Raw genomic sequence first — 24404 nt, forward strand, 5'->3', positions numbered from 1 at the left:
GGGCAGATAGTCACGGCAAGTGACAGGGACAGTCTCTGGGTAGAAGGGCAGGTAGTCGCGGCAAGTGACAGGGACAGTCTCTGGGTAGAAGGGCAGGTAGTCACGGCAAGTGACAGGGACAGTCTCTGGGTAGAAGGACGGGTACTCACGGCAAGTGACAGGGACAGTCTCTGGGTAGAAGGACAGCAGGCAGGTGGCTGGTGAGCGGGCGAGAGTCTTTGGACGGGCAGGTGGTCACGGCAAGTGACGGCAGAGCCTCCAGGTAGGCTAGCAGGCAGGTAGCAGGTGAGTGCTCCCATGTGAGCAGGCAAGAGTCTCTGGACAAGCAGGTGGTCACGGCAAGTGACGGCGGAGCCTCCAGGTAGGCTAGCAGGCAGGTAGCAGGTGAGCGCTCCCAGGTGAGCAGGCAAGAGTCTCTGGACAGGCAGGTGGTCACGGCAAGTGACGGCAGAGCCTCCAGGTAGGCTAGCAGGCAGGTAGCAGGTGAGCGCTCCCAGGTGAGCGGGCAGGCTGGTCCATAGACAGACTGACAGGTGTCGGAAGGCAGACCGTCGGACCGCAGGCTTGCAAGCAGGTAAACGGATATCAGGCAGGTATCAAGCAGGAATCTGACAGGTGACTGGCAGGTAACGTAACGGGACCTGAGGGCTGAAGCAGAGTGAAGGCTTTGCAACAACATTGCTCGGGCACCTCCATTTTGGAGGAGGTGCCTTATATATGGTGAGGTCCTCCGGGGACTCCTTAGGACGGCGCGCGCGGCCCATTTAAGAGAGGGGGAGCGCGCGCCCTAAGCACAGTGGCCCGGAAGCAGCGCGCGCTGCCAGCAGAGCGGGAGGAGAACGCCGGGCACGGAGTGGAGAGGTGAGGGGAACAGCGTCCCTGCCTAGCAGGAGGCAGGGACGCCGACGTTACAGTACCCCCCCCTTTAGGCCCCCCCTTTTTTAGGCCAGAGAGAAATTTATCAAGGATGAGAGGGGCATGGATGTTCTCCCAGGGCTCCCACGTTCTCTCCTCAGGACCAAACCCCTTCCAATCCACTAGAAAAAAGGTCTTTCCTCTTACTCTTTTGGTGGCCAGAATGTTCTCTACCTCAAACTCGTTTTCAGCGGAAACCGGAGCAGGAGGCGTACCTGTAGACTTGGAAAAAGAGTTAAGTACCACGGGTTTGAGGAGAGATACATGGAAGGAGTTAGGGATCCGCAAGTTGGCCGGGAGTTTCAATTTATAGGCCACAGGGTTGATTTGTTTGATAACTTCTAGTTGGCCGATGAACCGAGGCCCTAACTTGTAGGAAGGAATCTTGAGCCGGACATACTTGGACGAGAGCCAGACTTTATCTCCAGGACGGAATTGTGGAGGATCCAGGCGTTTTTTGTCAGCGTGTTTTTTCATCCACTCGGACGACTGAAGGAGTGCGGATTGGGAACTCTCCCAAATGGAGGAACATTTGCTAACGAGAGATTCCGCAGCCGGGTTGTCCACCGAGGTGGAGACGGGAAATAGGATCCGAGGATGCTGACCGAAGACTACAAAAAACGGGGATCTGGAGGAAGATTCGCTCTCGTGATTATTGTAAGAGAATTCGGCCCATGGCAGGAGATCCACCCAGTCTGAATGGTGGGCATTAACGAAGTGCCGGAGGTAACTGGTCAGGATCTGATTGATCCGCTCCACTTGACCATTGGACTGTGGGTGGTATGCGGAGGAGAAGTCCAGGGTGACGTCTAGTAGCTTACATGTGGCTCTCCAGAAGAATGAGGTGAACTGAACCCCACAATCCGACACGATGTGGAGGGGCAGGCCATGGAGACGGAAGATGTGGCGGATAAAGTCTTTAGCCAGCTCGGGTGCAGACGGGAGGCCTGGCAGGGGAATGAAATGAGCCATTTTGGAAAAGCGGTCAGCGACCACCCAAATGACCGTACAACCGGCAGAGACAGGGAGATCAGTTATGAAGTCCATAGCTATATGCTGCCAGGGGGCAGCAGGTACTGGAAGAGGAAGGAGGCGACCGGCTGGCAGGTGTCTCGGAACCTTGTTGCGGGCGCAGGACATACAGGCAGAAACAAAGTCTATTACGTCCTTGTGCAGGGTAGGCCACCAGTAGTGCCGGGTGATAAGCTGGAGGGTCTTTTTCTGACCGGCATGGCCAGCAAGCTTAGACGAGTGACCCCAGTGTAGGATCTTCTCCCGATCAGGTACCGTTACGAACGTCTTACCGGGAGGGAGACGATTTAGACTCACGGGGGCCACCTGCATTACTCTGGCGGGATCGATGATGTGTTTAGGTTCCTCCTCAAGATCAGACACCAGGAAGGATCGGGACAAGGCGTCAGCTTTGATGTTTTTGTCAGCCGGGCGAAAATGAAGAACAAAATCAAAGCGAGCAAAAAACAAGGACCACCGGGCTTGGCGCGGGTTAAGTCTCTGGGCACTCTGGAGGTAAGCCAAGTTCTTGTGGTCCGTGTAAATTATTACCGGGTGAAGAGCCCCCTCGAGCAGGTAACGCCACTCCTCCAATGCCAGCTTAATGGCCAATAATTCTCGGTCTCCTATAGAATAGTTGCGCTCGGAGGAGGAGAAGAGTTTGGAGAAGAAGCCGCAAGTTACCATTCTCCCGGAAGACGATTTTTGGGTAAGTACCGCTCCGGCTCCAGAGGAGGAGGCATCAACTTCCAGGAAGAATTGCTTGTTGCCGTCCGGGCGATGCAGCACCGGGGCGGAAGAGAAAGCCTGTTTTAAGGAAAGAAAGGCTTCCTCAGCTTCGGGCAGCCATTCTCTGGGATTAGTGCCCTTACGGGTGAGCGCAGAGATTGGGGCAGTCCGGGAAGAGAAGTGCGGTATGAAGAGGCGGTAGTAGTTGGCGAAGCCCAGGAACCGCTGAATAGCCTTCAACCCCTCTGGTCGAGGCCACTTCTCGATGGCAGACAGTTTCTCAGGATCCATTCGTAGGCCGGTCTGAGAAATTATGTAGCCCAAAAACGGAAGCGAGGTCTGCTCAAAGAGGCACTTCTCATATTTAGCGTAGAGGTGGTTCTGCCTGAGCCTGAGCAGAACCTGACGAACATCCCTCCGGTGTGTGGGGAGATCCGGAGAGAAGACCAAGATGTCGTCCAGGTACACCACTACGCAGGAGTAGAGAAGGTCCCGGAAGATGTCATTGACCAACTCTTGAAAGACGGCGGGAGCGTTACAGAGACCGAAGGGCATTACCAGGTATTCATAGTGGCCATCCCGGGTGTTGAATGCCGTCTTCCATTCATCCCCCTGACGGATACGGACCAGGTTATACGCCCCACGGAGGTCCAGCTTGGTGAAGATTCTAGCCCCCCTCAGACGGTCAAATAATTCCGGAATGAGCGGAAGGGGGTATTTAGTCTTCACCGTGATCTGGTTAAGGCCTCTATAGTCTATACAGGGACGGAGTGAGCCATCCTTCTTTTTGACGAAGAAGAAGCCTGCTCCCGCCGGGAAAGTAGATTTCCAGATGAATCCCCGGGCCAGATTCTCCTCAATATATTCTGACATGGATCGGGTCTCAGCAGCGGACAAAGGGTAAATGCGCCCACGGGGAGAAGTAGCGCCGGGCATCAGGTCGATTGGGCAGTCGTATGGTCTATGAGGGGGTAATGTCTCTGCCTCCTTTTTATTAAAGACATCCGCATATGACCAATAAGGAGCCGGAAGACCAGGTAGATTGGCTGGAGTAGGAGAAGGACGGACAGGATGGACGGGAACTAAACAAGTCTTATGGCAGTCCTGTCCCCAGCGAAGGACTTCTCCGGTCTGCCAATCAAGCACGGGTGCATGTTTCTGAAGCCAAGGTAGGCCTAGCAATAGGGCGTGAGAGAGTCCAGGCAGAACATGAAAGAAGATGCTCTCAGAGTGCAGCATTCCCACCTGCAGGGTTATGGATTCGGTGATGAGTTGGATGGGATGTGGTAAGAGGCCCCCATCCACGGCAGCGACAGATAAGGGTACAGCTAGAGGTTTGGTGGGAATGCGGTATTTCTCTACCAGAGACTGAGAAATGAGATTTCCGGCAGCTCCAGAGTCAAGTTGGGCTAGTTCAAAATAACGGTTCTCCCCGTAGATGATAGAGACCGACAGCAACAGAGATGGAGAGGGTTTACTCTTGTCTAGGATGACCTCTCTGAGCGATCCTAGACACAGGCGTTTCCCGACCTCTCCGGGCAGGAACGGATCCGGTGCTCCTTACTGCCACAGTAGAAGCAGCTCCCCTCGGCACGGCGTAACTCTTGACGGGTTTTGACCATCTTGGTCTGGTCGACCTGCATAGGCTCGGGTGAGTGCGCCTGGGGAGTAGCAGGAGAAGGGACAGGTTTCTGAAAGGTAGGGGCTAGACGTGGAAACCTCCTCTCACGGGTGACTTCTTTGGCGCGTTCCTGGAACCGGATGTCAATCCGGGTGGCAAGAGTTATTAAGTCGTCGAGAGTGGTAGGTATGTCCCGACCGGCGAGTTCATCTTTAATACGGCCGGACAGACCCTCCCAAAAGACAGACACCAGGGCGTCGTTATCCCAGGCCAGCTCCGAAGCAAGGGTACGGAACCGTATGGCATATTGGCCCACGGTGAGATTTCCTTGATGGAGGCGTAGCAGAGATGATGCGGATGAAGTCTTCCGTCCGGGTTCGTCGAAGACTTTCCGGAAAGCCGTGAGAAAGGCTGGCAGGTTGGACACCAGGGGGTCTCCTCTCTCCCATAGAGGATTTAGCCAAGCCAGTGCCTCCCCCGTGAGATGGGACATGATGAAGGCTACTTTGGCCCGGTCGGAGATAAACTGGTGGGACAGGAGTTCAAAGTGCAGGGTGCACTGGTTTATGAAGCCCCGAGCTTGAGCGGGGTCGCCTCCGAAGCGAGGAGGTGCAGAAAGCCGGGGTCCGGGGCAGGATGCCATGGTACTGGTGGGCAGCGGCGCTGCCGGGCTGCGAGTCGAGACACTAGCAGTGGTTGCTGGTGGAGCAGTCAGAGTGTCCAGGCGAGAGTTGACATTCCGCAGATGACTCAGGATGGACTCCTGTTGGGACCTCTGACGGGACAGTTCATGACATAGGTCCGAGAACGAGGGAGCTTGGGTGCCACCGGGTTCCATGGCCCGAGCAAACTGTAACGGGTCTGGGAGGCGGAACCTCTGAGCAACTATACAAGGGGGCAGTCCTTGTAAGGAAGCGGGTGGCTCCCAGGGAAGACGGGCAGGTAGTCACGGCAAGTGACAGGGACAGTCTCTGGGTAGAAGGGCAGCTAGTCGCGGCAAGTGACAGGGACAGTCTCTGGGTAGAAGGGCAGGTAGTCACGGCAAGTGACAGGGACAGTCTCTGGGTAGAAGGACGGGTACTCACGGCAAGTGACAGGGACAGTCTCTGGGTAGAAGGACAGCAGGCAGGTGGCTGGTGAGCGGGCGAGAGTCTTTGGACGGGCAGGTGGTCACGACAAGTGACGGCAGAGCCTCCAGGTAGGCTAGCAGGCAGGTAGCAGGTGAGTGCTCCCAGGTGAGCAGGCAAGAGTCTCTGGACAGGCAGGTGGTCACGGCAAGTGACGGCGGAGCCTCCAGGTAGGCTAGCAGGCAGGTAGCAGGTGAGCGCTCCCAGGTGAGCGGGCAGGCTGGTCCATAGACAGACTGACAGGTGTCGGAAGGCAGACCGTCGGACCGCAGGCTTGCAAGCAGGTAAACGGATATCAGGCAGGTATCAAGCAGGAATCTGACAGGTGACTGGCAGGTAACTGGTAACGGGACCTGAGGGCTGAAGCAGAGTGAAGGCTTTGCAACAACATTGCTCGGGCACCTCCATTTTGGAGGAGGTGCCTTATATATGGTGAGGTCCTCCGGGGACTCCTTAGGACGGCGCGCGCGGCCCCTTTAAGAGAGGGGGAGCGCGTGCCCTAAGCACAGTGGCCGGGAAGCAGCGCGCGCTGCCAGCAGAGCGGGAGGAGAACGACGGGCACGGAGTGGAGAGGTGAGGGGAACAGCGTCCCTGCCTAGCAGGAGGCAGGGACACCGACGCTACAGCTACTATGCCCAAAAGGATTTACTGGGTTAGATGCAGTAAAAAATTATTAGATACACAGGTGGTGTAGCTTGCTTCAGATGGGCTACTCCACTGACTACCAGACACTGCTACTAGGCCCAAAAGGATTTCCTGGGTTAGATGCAGTAAAAAATTAGAATTAGATACACAGGCGGTGTAGCTTCTTTCACAGGTGGGCTACTCCGCTGACTACGAGACACTGCTACTAGGCCCAAAAAAATTTCCTGGGTTAGATGCAGTAAAAAATTAGAATTAGATACACAGGTGGTGTAGCTTCCTTCACAGGTGGGTTACTCCTCTGACTACCAGACACTGCTACTAGGCCAAAAAATATTTCCTGGGTTAGATGCAGTAAAAAATTAGAATTAGATACACAGGCGGTGTAGCTTCCTTCACAGGTGGGCTACTCCGCTGACTACAAGACACTGCTACTATGCCCAAAAGGATTTACTGGGTTAGATGCAGTAAAAAATTGTTATTAGATACACAGGTGGTGTAGCTTGCTTCAGATGGGCTACTCCACTGACTACCAGACACTGCTACAGGCCCAAAAGGATTGGCTGGCTTAGATGCAGTTAAAAATTGGTATTAGATACACAGGTGGTGTAGCTTGCAGCACAGATAGGCTACTCCAAAGACTAACAGACACTGCTACAGGCCCAAAAGGATTGGCTGAGCTACATTTCGCCAAATGCTGTGAAAAACACTTGCACAGCACTGGCACAGACCTGCCTGGCAAAAAGTGCTATGAATTGCTGTAACCTAGCCCTCAAAAGGGCTGCAATTAGAACTAGTCCCTACTCCCTAAACCTATCTCTTTATGTAACTGGAAATTCGCTCGCAATTCACACAGTTATACTGTATAGCGCTCACAGCCGCAGCGGTGCTGTCTAACACTCAGCTGCAGCAGTGAGAAAATGGTGGCGACGGGGAAAATGGCTGGGTCTTATAGGGCAAGGACATGTGACATACACAGCCAATGATACATGCCCTTGCTTGTGTGAAAAAAAGCACTTTACTCCGTGTGTGCACTGCTGATAGGCTGACAGACTGCACCGCCCCACTGTAAATGCGGGAAAGAAAAAAAAATGGAGTTCGGCATTATTTCTGCAGAGATCCATCCCCTGCCCCTCCCCCAGCCCACTCTACACTGAAACTGTGTATTAACATTGATTAACAGTATTACTGTGAAAAAATCCAGTTACGCTTTTGGTGCACGAACAGTTATCGAACATAACCTCGAACAGCCGGATTTTTTGCAAATTGTTCGAGTTCGTCGAACGACTCGAACACCGCCCAAAACAGCTCGAATTTGAGATTGGCGAACAGTTCGAGTCAAACAGAGCTCATCTCTACTGGTGTCTTCACCATTAGAAGTAATCCAGGGAGCAAGAATATCTAGGGTGCCCCTAGCTTTAGAGATAGGGAAGGAGCCCCTAGCCCCGGGATATCCTGCAACAGTGCCGTGACACATAGCTGACTGAGATCATACAGCCAGTGCCTGATGCATGCTGCCCGTGGATCAGGCAGTATGTATCAGCTGTCAGGTTCACTTTAAGACCCTTTTTCATTTGCTGATAATCTGCCGAGTAAGCAATTATAAGAATAATTGATTCTGATTCTAGATTATTGGCCTATGTAAGCTTGGCAGCATTTATCTGAAGAGTAAGCAAATATAAGCTAAGGCTGCGTTCACATGCAGCGATCACACTTTGACTGAAAACCGCAATAGCCCTGTGTCTTTGTGATCTTTCCAAAGTTAACCTGCACAATCACCTTATCTTGCAAGTAAACTGTTTTTTCACCTGTAAAACTGCAGGGCCAGTTTGATCAGCAGCACAGTCTTTAGGTGTAACAAATTATTAAGTGATTGTGCAGGGAAACAGTGGAATTACCACCGCGGTAGAGAACTATTACAGTTTTCAGCCACAGTATGACCATTACATGTGAACGCAGCATTAAAATCATGGTTGAAAAAGGGCCAACAATTTTTGATTGACCTGTTATATTGCTGACTGGCGTTCGTTCGGACACGAAGTACGCTTGTGTAAATCAGACCTATATATTGAGGCTGACATAGGGGGGTCCTAAGCAGAAGGGGTTTTCTTTACGGGTTATTTCTTTAGTAACTTGAGCTGCATAGTCTTTTAAAGAGCCAATAAACATGAAGTTTAAAGCCTATTAAAGGGCAACTAAACTACATTGCACTGCTCAGCAAAAGGGAATTAAAGTATGGTAATTCTCAAACCACTTTTTTCACTTCTTTGCTTTTATGAGCTGTCAATTAGCCACGCTGTAAAAGTATGATAGGTGGGGGTCTGACTTCTGCAACCTCTGTTGTCAATGGGAATTAGGGGCCCTAAGTTTATATCAAGCCCTGTTACAACAGATCCCAGTAATATATATTCCAGTTCTCTAAATCCAGTTCTCTAAATCTGTGCTATCAGATCTGACATTACTAATATCTACATTACCAATCTTGATTGATTATGGTTGGACTGGAAGGTATATATCATATACTGTATGTTTAACAAAAAAATCAATGGTAAAACAATTTAGCAACTTTATACTGAATGGACATTATTTACTATCAGTTCTAATGAGCGGTACAGAAGCCACAATGTGATTTGGTTTTCTTTTCTTAGTGTTTTTATAGCACATGCATATTTAATATGCACCCTACTCATTTCAAATATCCTTCATTATCTTCTCACTATGTATTTCTCATCTACCCAAGTTAAAGCCTCACACAACTGCCTAAGATTACTGCAGGCTACTGTTTGTCAAATACCAATATATTTCCAAGCATTTACAAGACAGGGTCACCCTGGGTGAACTGATTACAATGTAACTGGAGCTTATATGGCAATTCCCTAATATATTACTTTATAATCAAATTGCTATACTTAGACTTTCATGATATCAAAAACATGTCATTCATGATTGAAATGCGTGAAAGTGATTTAAAAAACAACACTTAACACAAAATAGATTTTTACGGAATTTTTCTAATACGTGCTCTACAATATTCTCCAGAATTAATATTGTTATTAATATTCTAAATAAACAACAATAACCTAATAACAATATTAAAAAGATTTTTACCAGGTTTAATTATTGGGACCCTATGTATTGTAATATTGCGTATTTTGAGTTTCATTGGTAATTAGGATCACTTTACCAGTCGTGAAGTTTTACTTTAACGGATAATAGGAAATTTAGGTCACTTACTCACTACCATACGGAAATTATACATAAACCTATACTGTTCTATAGTCACAACTGGATAGGAGGAAACATTAATTATAAGGACAAGATAATATTGTAAAGATCTAATTCAAAACGCGACTTTATAGAGACATCCTTGTAATAGATAGAAATGTGCATACAGCATTAGGGTTAATTGTATCATCTCCTTTTTCCAAATGCCGCTATTAACCTCTCCCAAAGGAAGAAAGCAGACAGGCGAGGAGACAATGCATGCAGCTCAGAGAAGATCCTGGGTAGTTTGGCATGAGTGCAAAAACTAACCCAGCTGTGCAGTGGTATTTATCCAAAGAACATTCTGTAACAACCATTATCCATGACCGGGTAGCTATAAATATAAAAAGGAGAGACTATATATACATACAGTATATATATATATTTAGAAATATATAATGTTTGTATGTGTGTGTATGTATACATATGTATATACACATATATATATATATAAGAACGTGATAATGTAAAGGAATCTTCTTACAAAACCCCACAGAGAAACCAGTAAAAAATACTACAAGAAAGTGATGATGTGAATGACCATGGAATAAATGGAGTGGTAACAGCATAGTGATGAAGGGTCAACTCACCAGCGCAGGTCACTTGAGTGTGGTGTAAGGTGCGCCTGTGAGGACAGCTCTGTCTCAGCTGGAGGTGCATGTGAGAAGAGTGGAGGAGCTGCAGCCCTCCTTCAGCTCAATGCTCCTGGGCTAGAACTGTCACTAGCTAGTCATTGGTTTTAGAGGCGAGAGGAACTAATGTACTCTTTTCTTCTTGTTACATAACCTTCAGACTCAGCAATCAAAGCAGTGTGCTCACTTCAAGCAGAACACAGGCTCTGAACAAGGCTGCTCTGTCTTTCAGTCCCTAAAGTAAGCAGTCCTGCGAAAGTTAATGACATTAACACTTTATGGCTGACGATGCCATCCATGCTATGATGCCCTCTATCCAAGAAGGAATTATTCATGTATACACGCCGATGCGTCTCCTATCGTCTCATATGAACCTAATTACTGTAAAGTATTATAGGCAGTATATTGATTGGAAGAATTAGACATGCTAACCAGGAGACTTACCCTGATAATTGAGGCTCCTTACCTCCCGCTTGTTTATTGCTGCACTGCACCACACCTTTGCCCTCAGCAATTACTTCAATGCACTGACCTGCAGAGCATCCCCGCACATACTGTATACTGAATGTGCCTAAACGTATATTCCATAGTGCGCCGAGAGCTATTGGTTTGGGTTCATTTCTTATCAAATATGTACAACTAAATGAAATCCTGATTATTTCTGACATATGTCTCGATATAGAATTTGTACATTTGGTACAGGACGTTTTTGTAGATTATCCAATCATATGAACTTATAACATTGTTTCAAGTTATCAATGTCAGAATAATGGAATATACTCAGGGCTGGACTTTGCCATCTGGAAAGTGGTCCACATCAGGATGCAATCATTTTAACAGTATCGGCATCTTCACGACGCCGACCCTATTACCTGTAGCAGAGTAGGGAGCCATCAGCTCACTGCTCCACCACTTTAGTGTGGCAGGCCATACGACGCTTCCAGGCTGAAAAGGCCGGCACAATTCCAATTCAGGAGACATAGAGTGGCACAATCACATAAATTCATCGAGCCACCATTGCTGGCCTGGAGACTGGCACTCTGCATGGGAGTAGGGTGTTAGTTTATATTTACTTCCTTAGGCAGGCACAGGGGATTCACAATGAGAACAATGGGGTCTTGGGGGGGGTATTAAAAGTAACAACAATAGGGGGGTTTAGTATTATAATGAGTCACAAATAGGGCTGATTTTTAAAGAGACACAATGGGGGGGTCATTATTATATGGATATGTAATAGAGGTCATTATTATAAGGAGATATAATGAAGGTTACTTATTACAAGGAGGAACAGGGGGGTGTTATTTTTTCATAAAGAGGTACAGGAGGAATGTAAGGAGGGTGCTGTTAAAACGATAAGCCAAAGATTCTGTTACATTCTGAAGTGATGAGTCATTTATGGAGGGAGTGTTCATGGCGGTCAGGGCAGAATGGAAAAGGAAAGGGAAAATGAATGACCACAATCAGTGAGAATGTCAATGGTGAGTCACAGATATCTACTATTACATGATGATAATAACCGTCATAGTACAGTCGTTTAGTTAAAGGTGTTGGCCACTTTATCTTTTTACTGGAGCTTTCCTCATCAACTGACCAGCTCTTCTGTCTATACAATGGCTCTTGGTGGAGGAGCATGTGAACTCAAAATCTTGCAGTAAATACTGATTTTCTCAGACAGGCAGGGTCATATTTGTAATACAGATCCCTATTAGGGAGAAGGGGTGTGAGGGGGCTGCATGGGTCTGTGTGCATTCAAACGCTAAAGGCTGAAGTTTAGTCCCAGTTCCGCCCTGAATATATTGGAGTGGCAATCAAAGTAGATTTCCTATGGCTCAGTACTATTTAAGCAAAGGCAATATGGTGCTTCCATACAATGTTAAAAGGGTTGTCCAAACTCAGGAATTTATGACATGTCCACATGCACCTCAATAACAGGTCTTGCGCCTATGGCACCCATAGAAGTCTATGAAGATCATACTTGTCCATCTATGCATCCATTTATTACAGAATGTAACAAAAAAATGTATAAAACTTTCTTGAATAGTGTAGGATAAAGGTATTCTTCCTTAGGGCACATTCACATGTCAGTTTTTTTATGTACCAGAAAAACAGACTGAGTTTAATCAGTGGTTTTCATCAGATTTTCATCAGTGTCATCAGAGTTTGGTCAGAGTTACATTAGTTTTTCACTGATGAGATAAAAAAAAGTTTCTCCACCTTCTCCTGTCAGTGAAAAACGGACTGCACACACATGGCATCCGAGTGCCCTCCGATTTTTTTCACCCATAGACTTTCATTGCCAAGTTTGATCTGATACTCGGATCAATATCGGATATGTCTCCGTAATTTAGCATGGACCACTTGGTCCGCAAAAAAATAACGGACATGTGAACAGCCGCAAGGACTATCACAGGTATGAGTGCAATCCGTGAAAAACACGTGTAGCACGCGTACGTGAAAAACTGATGTGTGACTGAGCCCCAAGGCTACAGTGAGTGATACCATCTGGGAGAAACGCACCAATTTTTTTCTTAGGTGTCATCATAGTGTCTTCCATTTTTTTCTCATCAGTTTTTTTCACTGAATCAGGTAGACTGTCTGAACTTTTTTTATCCAATGTCTTTTAACAATGTATCAGTTAGGCCTCATTTAGATGTCAGTGAATTTTCCCATACACAAAACGGTGCAAGTTTCATCAGTTTTTGGATCCAATTTTCATCAGTGTTTGGTCCGTATGTCATCTTTTACCATCAGTGTTTCATCAGTGATTTTCACATATGAAATAATAAATAAATTACAAATGGATAGGATGGCACACGGATAGGAAACTGATGCCATCTTTGTGCTGTTTGTGATCTTCACAGGCCCAACTTGCATGAAAGATTTTCATCCGTGACTCCGATAGAAAAAGGACATGTCCCATGTGAACAGCCCCATAGACTATAATTGGTACGTGTTCTATCCATGAAGCCCAAGGCTAGAACAAGTACAGTACGTGGAAAATGGATGTCTGAATGAGGCCTTAAAAACAAATGAAACTCAGATGGAACTCTGAAGTGCAAAGTATGTCGGCAGTGTATCATCCATGACTCATACATTTTAATATTTAAGTTTGATCCACAAAACTGATGAGAATAGGACATGGTCTGAGTCTAACTGAGTAGAGACATGGATCTGTTTTGAAAACTGATGTATGTATGAATCTACGAAGCTCTATGGGTCAGCACTAATATATATCACATGGATATGTGAGTGCAGCCTATGAAGCATATCTTCTTAAATTGTCACTGTCGTGTCAGCAAACTGTACATAAATCAATAGTACAATCAAATGTACAAGTGAATGGAAAAAACTTTGAAATATTTCATATCATGGAATCCTGCTTCTTTCTCCACTTATGAGCCACTTCTGCTACTTGACCTGCATCCATTCAGTCTTAAAATCAGCAGTAATCCATCTTCGACAATGGACAAAGCAGACTGCCAGCTCACTGAGCATTCAGGTTACAGTTACCTATAGAAGTCTATGGACAGGGAAGGAAGCAAGAGTGAGTTCTGAAAGTAACTTAATAAGCATTTTGGCAATTTTTGACACCTTTATTGGATTGGAGAGAGGAATGCATTCATGACCAACTCTCCACTGACAGTATTGCGAGAAAGAGCCGTGTTCTTAAAGCCCTGAGATAGAAAATATTCCTTTAAGGAGATATTCTCAATACTTTTAAGGGAAAATACTTTTATAATGCAGAATTTGATAAAGAATGGCACATTTTTCTCTGTTGGATTCTGTGTGAAATGATCACATACTGATCACTCAGGGCTCGATATTATGGCTACATAGAACTTGTACAGAACTGTCATGCCAATGGGAATTTCACTAGAGAGATGCCATACTTCAATTTGTGAGAAATATGTTGTTGATAGCAATTATCCAGGGTGCAAGATGATTGAGTTCATCACCTCATTAAAAAAAAATATGAGTATTTTTTTTAACCATTTAAGATTTTTTTTGGATAGAATTGTTTATATATGTTATATCTTATTATATATTATACATTGCATATTATATCGAACAGAATAGATTTCCACATGCTCCCAGGTGTTTATTACCAATTATTAATTCTGTGGTTTTCAGGTGCTAGAAGGAAATCTAATTCCAGAGGTTTTTCCTTTTTTGCACGTTTCTCATACCCCTTTACTATCTCCTGGGCTGAATCTATAACAAGAGATGGATGAATAGTGACATATCTCAGGTTGCCTATTAAAGTCCATCTGATGGAAGAAGAACCCAATGACGTCTAGCGTGCATTTCTAGTCATTGAAACCATTTCGTGTGACAAGAGGTACCTCAAACCATTCATTAAAAGGGAAAAAAAATCAATATAGGATCTATAAATTCCCTGGAATTGATGAAATAAGCCGTCTCTCGTTGCAGCCATAACAATAGATATTGTTCTTAATGAGACCCTCTACTTTAATAATGAGGAAGGAAACGGACTATACATTATTGACAACTAGTCACAGTTAAACTAAGCAGAGCTTGATGGGCTTAGGACATATACATTTATTAATAGAAATTCTAACATGATGATCCTTGATGCCGCAGGTTATAATCTGTGTGGGTGTATCGGCTCTGATCAGTACAGTCTTCATGTGGTTGCTGAGCTGATGCTATCAAACTTCACCTGTCAGTCACAATTCTTCATGTAACACATCGGATACTTTTATGAAGTGATGCATAGAAAACTGTACAAAAAAAGTGAAATCTATCAAAGGCTGAAATGTTCTTCTAGAGCTGGTGTGAATTGATTCGCTGGATCTAGTCTATCAGTCACACCAGTAAATTGTGGCCGTTGGACGGCAGCCCTGAAAACCGCCTCTTATTTGATGGCATCTGTGGCTCTCCTTTTCTTTAGCTGGCCTGGCGTGAAATCATCATTACGGTGAGGCGCACATGTGATGTCATGCCGAGCCGGCTGATCAAAAGGAGAACTATGGATGCCATCAAGTAGTATGTGGTCCTCAGGGCTTAGTCCAGTGGACGCAGATTACCGACATGGATGATGGACCTGGTCCTGAACCAACTCTACTTATTAACCTGCATCAATGTAGTTTACATTCGAAATGTTAAAGGGAATCTGTCAGCAGGTTTTTGCTATTTATTCTGAGAGCAGTATAATGTAGGAGATGAGAACCTGATTCTAGTGATGTGTCACTTATTAGGCTGTGTGTTGTAGTTTCAAAACAATCAGTATTTTATCAGCAGGAGATTATCACTGCTGGATACGTCTCATGTGCATGGCAGTCAAGCTAATCTATGTAACATTGAACGCATCACTGATTGGCAGCTTGATGACCAGGTACATTGTACACAAGAAGCTGTCAATCAGGGGTGTGGGCAGGGTTACATACAGCCCAGAAGTTATAGCTCTGCTACATCTACATCAGACAAGAAAGAGATTCTATAAAAAATACACCAAGCAGTCCAGTAAGTGACACATTGCTGGAATCAGGCTCTCAGTCTCTATATTATGCTGCTATAAGATTGCACAACATAAATCTACTGACAAATTCCCTTTAATGGCCAATTAGTTTTACAGGTAAACAATAGTATCCCTTTAAAATAGCATACCCAGTACTAGCCAATTTAAAAACCCTGTTGAGTAAAACCACATGCTGGTGAAGTTTTCAACTACATTGCTGCACCTCAACATAACTATGTATGCTACATGCAAGACTTCATAATTGAAGTTTGTGAAGAAAGAAAAAGTTACAAATGTAAGGATCTAAGCCAATTTTAACAACGGCAAAATTGTGGTGGCTCAACCACAGGGACCCAGCAAATTCTAACAACAGGTCTTGTGGGTGTTCCTAGTTAGTATCAAATATGCACTTACAATGGGTGGGGGTAATTTTTCAAAGTAATGTGGCAGTTACCTTCAAGGGGGGAGAAGTATTTCCATATGTTCAGAGAATGATATAGGCACAAATAATACTGCCCTCAATGTCACATGTATGGTGAGTAATTTACAGAACAGGAGTCAACTAACCGCAGGCCTGCCTATGATGCGACCTACAGATTTGGGCAGAGTAGTGATAAGAGTAGGCAGTAGGCTAGCTCTAGTGGTCATCTCTAAAGTTGTGTAGACAAAGGGCGGCATGTAAGAAGGAAAAGGTCAGCATGGGAGCGGCATTGGATTGTGAGTATTAGGGTGCAGTCAGACGGTCGTATTACTCGAGCGAGGATCATATCAGAATCCTTGGACTGGCAGTCAGCTTTCCTGAACTGAGCGTGACAACATGTATTACTAGGCAGATGTCACGCTGAGTTCAGGAGAGCCGCCAGCCAGTCCCAGGATTGCGATGCGATCCTTGCGTGAGTAATACAGCCGTCTGACTGCACCCTTAGGCCGCTTTCATTGTCCGTAAAACGAACGCAATATCCAGACTGACCACAGGTCTCCCAACCCAAACTTACAACCTCATATATAAGTTTGGGAAAGCCATGGTCAGTCCATATACGGACTATGAAATACAGTACACCTGTCTCTACACCTTTTGGTATGTTAAACTGTTGTCAGCTGTTTGTAAAAAATTTCATGGAGCTGGAAAACCCCTTTAGGCTATGTGCCCACGATCAGGCTAGAGCAGCGCTTTGGAAGCAGCATATTTTCGCTGCGTCCGATCACAAAGGTAAATCCGCACTGAACACATGCGGAATTACCACATCCAGTACATTCTATTGGGGAAATTTGTGTTGTGGAGACCAGCATCTCCGCAACAGAAATTGACATGCTGTGGCTCGTAAAGCAACGCCGCGGGTGAGTTTACGCGGCATCAAATAGAAGCACAGTGGGCATCCCATCCACTGTGCTTCTAATGTAGTACGCAGCGTTTTGGAAGCAGCGCAGGTGAGCTGCGTCCAAAGTGCAGCTATTATGGATCGTGGGCATGTACCCTTAAACTTTTTATACTTCAATTCTCCTTTGCCGGAGAGAAGATACGCTGCCTGCTGATTGTCAGAAGAAAGTGTTGCAGTTGTTATATTTTCAGCAAGTTAAACCCTAATTGTGTCATCCAGTGTTCTTGTCTTCTTTGAACTTCAGCAACTGACACGGGCCCCTGGGAACCTGGTTATTCAGCTTGTGGTAGCAAAACCAAGTACTCATAAATTATACAGGGCGCTAACAAAACTACTTATGTTGCTGCAATATACAAACGCTGGAAGAGCAAAAGACATAGTGAACTGTCACTCCATGTAAACTCTTCCGCACTACCAATATGCTGGTCAGCAAAAATAAGGGACTTGGGATACCGATACTGGTAAATAGTGACATCTCAATGATCTAATATTTTTCCTAAGCGAAAAATGTGGATTGTGGGAAAACTTTATTAAGGATGCAGCAAATGTTTTCATTTGATACTTATCTTCATTCTGACAACCATAACTATTTTTTATTGTTGTTGATAGATGAATAATTGACGGGTGTCTTTTATTCGTTTTGTATAGATCAGTGTTTATTATTCATTTATATTTTGAGGTAAAGAATTGAAAAAAAACCATGGTTGAAGATTTACTAAGCAAAATGTGTCAGAACTTGTAGAAGAAACTGCATAAAAAAGTGAAGTGTTTTGCACCTCATTTATTATGGATGAGATTTACTAAGACAGATGTTTCATACACCAGTCTTAAATGGATTTGCACTGAAGTAAAATAACTGTCACAAAATCATTAAAAGGCATAAGCTATTAATACATTTAGCTCTAAAGTATCTCAAGAAATTGAGATCTACACTTGCACATATAGATTTGCACTTTAATTTGCAGCAGCTCCTGTAATATTTTTTCACAAATTTTTCAGACTAAAGGCTGAAATACCTTCAGTATTTGGTCAGTATTTTCCATCAGTATTTGTAAGCCAAGACAAGGAGTGGGTGATAAATACAGAAGTGGTGCACATATTTCTATTATACGTTTTCTCTGATTGTTCCACTCCTGATTTTGGCTTACAAATACTGATGTGAAATGCTGACCAAATACTGAACATGTGAACGTGTCCTAAAACTGAGGACTACGCACTTTGCTCCACTGTAAATGTGCAAGGATGAGAGTTGCACAGCCCTTAACTTCATCTATGCAATATGTCCACTCCAGAGGACTTTTCTATGGTAATTTATATGTTCTTTTACCATTGAATGAATTAAATTGATGGTATTTACATGGACATGTATAGAATAATCCCAGCAGCATAAAGACATGCTTGTGGTTAGTGCCCCAAACCTACTGACAGGTTCCCTTTAAGAACTAATTGACACTGTAGAACCACTTCAATGTGTATTGTTGTCATATTTTAGCTAACATTTACAAACCAGCAAAAATTTCACCTGCAAATATGCACACATTTATTTAATTCAATCTTAGCAGGAAGATCCTCCCGATCCCCAAAGGTGACCCAATTATGCTTTTGCAGAGTAAAGCCATCATTGGTATAAAATTGTCTAAATGACACTAGTCAAACTCATGAGACTTATCCAACTTTATGAATTCTGAATAGCACTGTTGTTTTATACTGAGCTAAATATCACTAGTTTGTAAAGGGAAGCTGACACCAGGCTTTTGCCACTTAATCTGAGAGCAATATAATGTATAGAGAGAGACACCCTGATTTCACTGATGTGTTGCTTACTGGGCTGCCTGCTGTGATAAAGTCACTGTTTTAAGAGCAGGATATTTTTACTAAAGAACTAGTAAACCTGCTGCCTTATAGCCTCCATAATCATGAGCTCTGTATAACCCCGCCCCCACCACTGATTGGCAGCTTTCTGCCTATGCAAAAGTGTACCCAGAAAGCTGCCAATCAGTGGTGTGGATGGGGTTATACAGAGCTCAGCATTCAGAGAACTGCTAGATCTGCAGTAGATAATACAGGGATTTTATTAAAACTGCAGCAATTGACCATACATTATGCTGCAATAAGATGGGATAGCAAAACCCTGGTGACAGATTCCATTTAAAGTGAATCAAACAGTATCATGTTCTAGAAAAGGAAGAGCTCAGCAGATTGATACGTACATAGCATTGAGGGAATATATTAAGTTATAAATTATATCTTATTTATTGAGATCTCTGGGTGTAGGAATCCAGTGGATGTTGTCCCTGTAAAAACATGTACATGGAAATGGCAGTTTGATACTTATTAAGACTGTCTACTGGACTCCTAAGGCCAAAATAGGTTGAATTGAATGTTTTCCCACAATATTCCTTTAGAGTGGTTATAGTTGTACATCATGCTGCTTGTTCAGTTTTACAGGTTCCCTTTGTACACTTCAACTGTGAGAGACAGAATCTAAAAATAAAATCCAGTAGATCACATTGTATGATTTTTAAATAATTAAATAGCATTTTATTGCATAAAATAAGTATTTGATCACCTACCAACCAACAATAATTTTGGTTCCCACAGACCTCTTAGTTTTTCTTTAAGAAGCCCTCCTACTCTGCACTCATTACCTGTATTAATTGCACTTGTTTGAACTCATTACCTGTATAAAAGACACCTATCCACACACTCAATCAATCACACTCCAACCTCTCCACCATGGCCAAGACCAAAGAGCTGTCTAAGGACACCAGGGACAAAACTGTAGACCTGCGCAAGGCTGGGATGGGCTACAGGACAATGGGAAAGCAGCTTGGTGAGAAGGCAATAACTGTTGGCGCAATTATTAAAAAATGTAAGAAACACAAGATGACTGTCAATCTTCCTCGGTCTGGGGCTCCATGCAAGGTCTCGCCTCGTGGGGTAAGGATGATTATGAGAAAGGTCAGGAATCAGTCCAGAACTACACGGGAGGACCTGGTCAATGACCTGAAGAGAGCTGGGACCACAGTCTCAAACATTACCATTAGTAACACGCTACGCCGTCATGGATTAAAATCCTGCAGGGCTCGCAAGGTCACCCTGCTCATGCATGTCCAGGCCCATTTGAAGTTCACCAATGACCATCTGGATGATCCAGGGGAGGCATGGGAGAAGATCATGTGGTCAGATGAGACCAAAATTGAACTTTTTGGTATCAACTCCACTCACCGTGTTTGGAGGAAGAAAAAGGATGAGTACAACCCCAAGAACACTGTCCCAACCGTGAAGCATGGTGGAGGAAACATCATATTTTGCAGGTGCTTTTCTGCAAAGGGGACAGGACGACTGCATTATATTGAAGGAAGGATGAATGGGGTCATGTATCGTGAGATTTTGTCCAATAATTTCATTTCCTCAGTAAGAGCATTGAAGATGGGTCGTGGCTGGGTCTTTCAGCTTGACAATGACCCGAAACACATAGCCAAGGCAACTAAGGGGTGGCTCCGTAAGAAGCATTTCAAGGTCCTGGAGTGGCCAAACCACTCTCCAGACCTGAACTCAATAGAAAATCTTTGAAGGGAGTTGAAACTTAATGTTGCCCAGAAACAGTCCCGAAACCTGAAAGATCTGGAGAAGATCTGTATGGAGGAGTGGGCCAAAATCCCTGCTGCAGTGTGTGCAAACTTGTTCAAGAACTACAGGAAATGTCTGACCTCTGTAACTGCAAACAAAGATTTCTGTACCAAATATTAAGTTCTGTTTTTCTATTGTATCAAATACTTATTTCATGCAATAAAATGCAAATTAATTATGTAAAAATCATACAATGTGATTTTATGGATTTTTTTTCAAGATTCTGTCTCTCACAGTTGAAGTGTACCTATGATAAAAATTACAGGCCTCTCCATTCTTTGTAGGTGTGGAAACTTGCAAAATCGACAGTGTATCAAATACTTATTTTCTCCACTGTATATGTAAATTGTGCTATAGTAACCACAGATTATTTATGATATTCATTAATTATATCGATCATCTGAACATCTATAATATTATATATTGTGTACTGAGCAGAATATATATTAGACATGCTTATTTTTATCAGGCTTGAAGCTTAAAGTATGGACTCCGAAGAGGTAATGTAGGTGCTACAGTGTTTTAATTTTTGGTGTGAGTAAAAAGCTAAAAAAAACCTATATTTAAAGATCCTCATACAAATCAAATAAAATACGGACAAGCCCACCTACTTCAGTGAGATTGACTGACCATTTGATATGTTATGGGCCTTTTGACTGTTCAAGGGACAGATGATGTCAGAGGAAGGAAGGATTGGGCAGTTAGCAATCCAATAGCCAAATCCTTTGTTTTCAAGGAAGATAAGCAGGTGCCAAAACAGTCTTGCAGCGTCGTTCTCTTCTCAACCCATTGAAAACACAGGAATGCTCAGCCAAATGCTCACGTGTATGGGGGAGTCGGGAGAGATGTCCTCTGTTCGGCTGATAACTATCTCATGTATCCTCTTGATTGAAGGTATCCTCTTGATTGAAGTCATTTGTAAAAGAAATACAATATATGTTTATATATATATACAGCGGGTGAAAAAAGTATTGAACACATCACCAGTTTTCTAAGTAAATATATTTCTAAAGGTACTCTTGACATGAAATTCTCACCAGATGTCGGTAACAACCCATGCAATCCATACAGGCAAAGAAATCAAACCATAGATGTTCAGAAATAATAAGAAATAACACAGAGAAAAAGTATTCAAGAAATGAAGAAAGAAGTTCAAAAAGACATGAAAAGTCATGACACTGGCTGAAAGCTATCAGTAATTAGAAAGCAATCCTGTCACTTAGTGAAAAATAATATCAGCTGGTTCAACTGATGGCCTATAAAAAGGTGTCATATTACCAAGGTGCCAAACAAGAAACATCTCATGATGGGTAAAACCAGTGAGCTGTCTCAAGACCTACACAACCTTATTGTTGCAAAACATACTGATGGCATTGACAGAAGTATTTCTAAACTACTGAAAGCTCCACTGAGAACTGTTGGAACCATAATCCTGAAGTGGAAAGGACATAATTTCACCATAAACCGGCCCCGTCCAGGTGCTCCCTGCAAGATTTCAGACAGAGGACTAAAAAGAATTATCAGAAGAGTTGTTCAAGAGCCAAGGACCACCTGAAGAGAGCTACAGAAAGACCTGGAACCAGCAGGTGCATTGTTTCAAAGAAAACAATACGTAATCCACTCAAAATCTATGGCCTGTATGTACATTCACCACAGAAGACTCCATTGCTGAGCAAAAAGCATGTTCAAGCGCATTTGAAGTTTGCTCCACAACATTTAGAAAAGCCCGTGAATTACTGGGAGAATTTAGTCTGGTCAGATGAGACAAAAATTGAACTCTTTGGATGCCATAATACACACCATGTTAAATAACCATACCAACAGGGAAGTTTGGAGGTGGGAACATCATGGTGTGGGGCTGTTTTTCAGCATACAGCACTGGCAAACTTCATATTATTGAAGGAAGGATGAATGGACAAATATACCAAGACATTGTTGATAAAAATCTGCTGCCATCTACCAGGATGATGAAGAAGAAATGAGGGTGGACATTTCAGCAAGACGATGATCTCAAACACACAGCCAAGGAAACTCTCAACTGGTTTCAGAGAAAGAAAATAAAGCTGCTAGAATGGCCCAGCCAATCAACTGGCCTGAATCCAATAGGGAATTTAAGGAAGGAACTAAAGCTCAGAGTTCATAGAAGGAGCCCATGGGACCCTTAGGATTTGAGTGTTTGTGTGGAAGAATGGGCCAAAATCACACCTGAGCAATGCATGCGACTAGTTTCTCCATAAAGGAAGTTTCTTGAAGCAGTTATCACCAACAAAGGCTTTTGTACAAAATATTAAATCAATTTCAGTAAGAGTGTTCAATACTTTTTTCCTGTGTAATTTTTCATTATTACACATAACATAATTTATGGACATCTATGGTCTGATTTCAATTACTGTGTTGACTGGATGAATTGTTACGACTTCTGGTGATTATTTCATGTCAATAGCACCTTTAGGCTGCGTGCCCACTAAGCGTTTTTCAAGAGTTTTCGCAGCGGAATTTCTGCAGCGAAAAGGCTTAAAAAACGCTTGGTAATACGTGCCCCATGGTCCCCAATGATAATCCGCATGTGCTGTGCACATGCTGCGGAAAAATCCGCAGCACGTCCATTAATTTTGCGGAAACGCAAAATTGCCGCCATTGACTGGCATTGAATCGCATAATATCCGCATGAGTACATGTACACACGCGGATATTAAGTGATTCAATGCACGGATGGTACCCGGCTCTGGAGAAGAGGAGACTCTCCTCTGGACCCAGGTACCATAGTACCTGTAGTTAAAAAAGAATTAAAATAAAAAAAAAATTATACTCACCTTCTGATGGCCCCTGGTCTCCTGTACGGTGCGTCCGGTGTCTTTGGCGGCTCGCGGTGGTGGAAAAGGACCTTCGATGACGCCATTTAGTCATGTGACAGGTCACGCGACTGCTGACGTCAACGTTCGCGTGATCTGTCACATGACTAAATGATGTCATCAAAGGTCCTTTTACACCACCGTGAGCTGTCAAAGACACCGGAGAAGGAGACCGGGGGCCATCGGAAGGTGAGTATAATGTTTTTTTTATTTTTCACCATTTTATTCTTTTTTTTACTATTGATGCTGCATTTGCAGCATCAATACTTGGTCACACTATATAAATCCATGTCGGTTGCATGGATTTATATAGTGTGACCAAGTTGTCAAGCACTTTTCCAAGTGATGCTAAAATCGCTTGGAAAAGCGCTTTACAACCCGCATGCAGAAATGCATGCAAAGACGCTTCACAAACGCTTCTACCTGGCGGGGAAAACACATGTAAAATCCACATGCGTTTTTCTTGCCAGGGAGATGCAGAAAAAATCCGGAGCATTTCTGCTTCGTGGGCACTTAGCCTTAAAAATATATTTACTTAGAAAATTGGTGACGTGTTCAATACTTATTTCCCCCAATATAGAGCCAGCTATCTTTTCCTATGCAAGTTGTAATTGTCTGTGCTTCTTATTCTTCACACAAAATATGCTGATGAATAAAAAATTCTATCGTATGTAAATTTTTATCTCCTTGTACTCTGCAGCATAAAAGGGATTTCAGGACACATCTCCAGCATTTGTCTGTGACTAGAAGTCTTGCTTCATTTCTTAGCTTATACTGTAGATCAGACTTTTGAAAAGCTTTAATGGTGAAATGATTCAAGAAAAGCTGCATAGTACAGCAGGTGTAAAGTAGATCCATACACTGTAAATCTGGTATCATTTACATCTTCAGCCTTAACTTCAGGCCGGGTGCTGCTTTATAATGAAACAATCCTTTCCATTGCAGTCCATTGGCATCCACATATTCACCTTCCCCTATCATCCTGTGAAGGTAGAAGAGTCTGGGTGAGGCTTGATTCTCTCTGACACGTACTTCATGCATGAAATGCTCTAATTTACTGCCCTAGATGTCTATTTCTACTAAAGATGATTGTTCTCTGAAACAGGATTACATGTGACAG

At 44.0% G+C, this 24404-nt stretch overlaps 2 protein-coding genes across 7 annotated transcripts in view; both read right to left on the reverse strand.

Moving 5' to 3' along the window:
- Window positions 1-10160, reverse strand: part of ARHGEF33 (Rho guanine nucleotide exchange factor 33) — a 155800-nt gene extending 145640 nt beyond the window's left edge. For 4 of the 6 annotated variants that reach the window (XM_073672572.1, XM_073672567.1, XM_073672570.1 and 1 more), the window contains exon 1: window positions 9900-10160. In XM_073672572.1, the coding sequence (XP_073528673.1) occupies window positions 9900-9969 (70 nt within the window). In that variant the 5' untranslated portion in view covers window positions 9970-10160. The remainder of the gene's footprint in view (window positions 1-9899) is intronic. The other 2 variants (XM_073672568.1, XM_073672571.1) reach the window with 1 other exon arrangement.
- A 10778-nt stretch (window positions 10161-20938) lies between these two features.
- The window catches only part of MORN2 (MORN repeat containing 2), a 51660-nt gene continuing 48194 nt past the window's right edge, over window positions 20939-24404 (reverse strand). The window contains exons 5-6 of the mRNA XM_073672586.1: window positions 24145-24266; window positions 20939-21333 (exon numbers count right to left, since the gene is read on the reverse strand). Of these exons, the coding sequence (XP_073528687.1) occupies window positions 24164-24266 (103 nt within the window). The 3' untranslated portion in view covers window positions 20939-21333; window positions 24145-24163. The remainder of the gene's footprint in view (window positions 21334-24144; window positions 24267-24404) is intronic.

The sequence above is a fragment of the Phyllobates terribilis genome, unplaced genomic scaffold (assembly GCF_046119375.1).
Source record: "Phyllobates terribilis strain yellow unplaced genomic scaffold, ASM4611937v1 Scaffold_3__8_contigs__length_932513732, whole genome shotgun sequence".
Lineage (NCBI taxonomy): Eukaryota > Metazoa > Chordata > Amphibia > Anura > Dendrobatidae > Phyllobates > Phyllobates terribilis.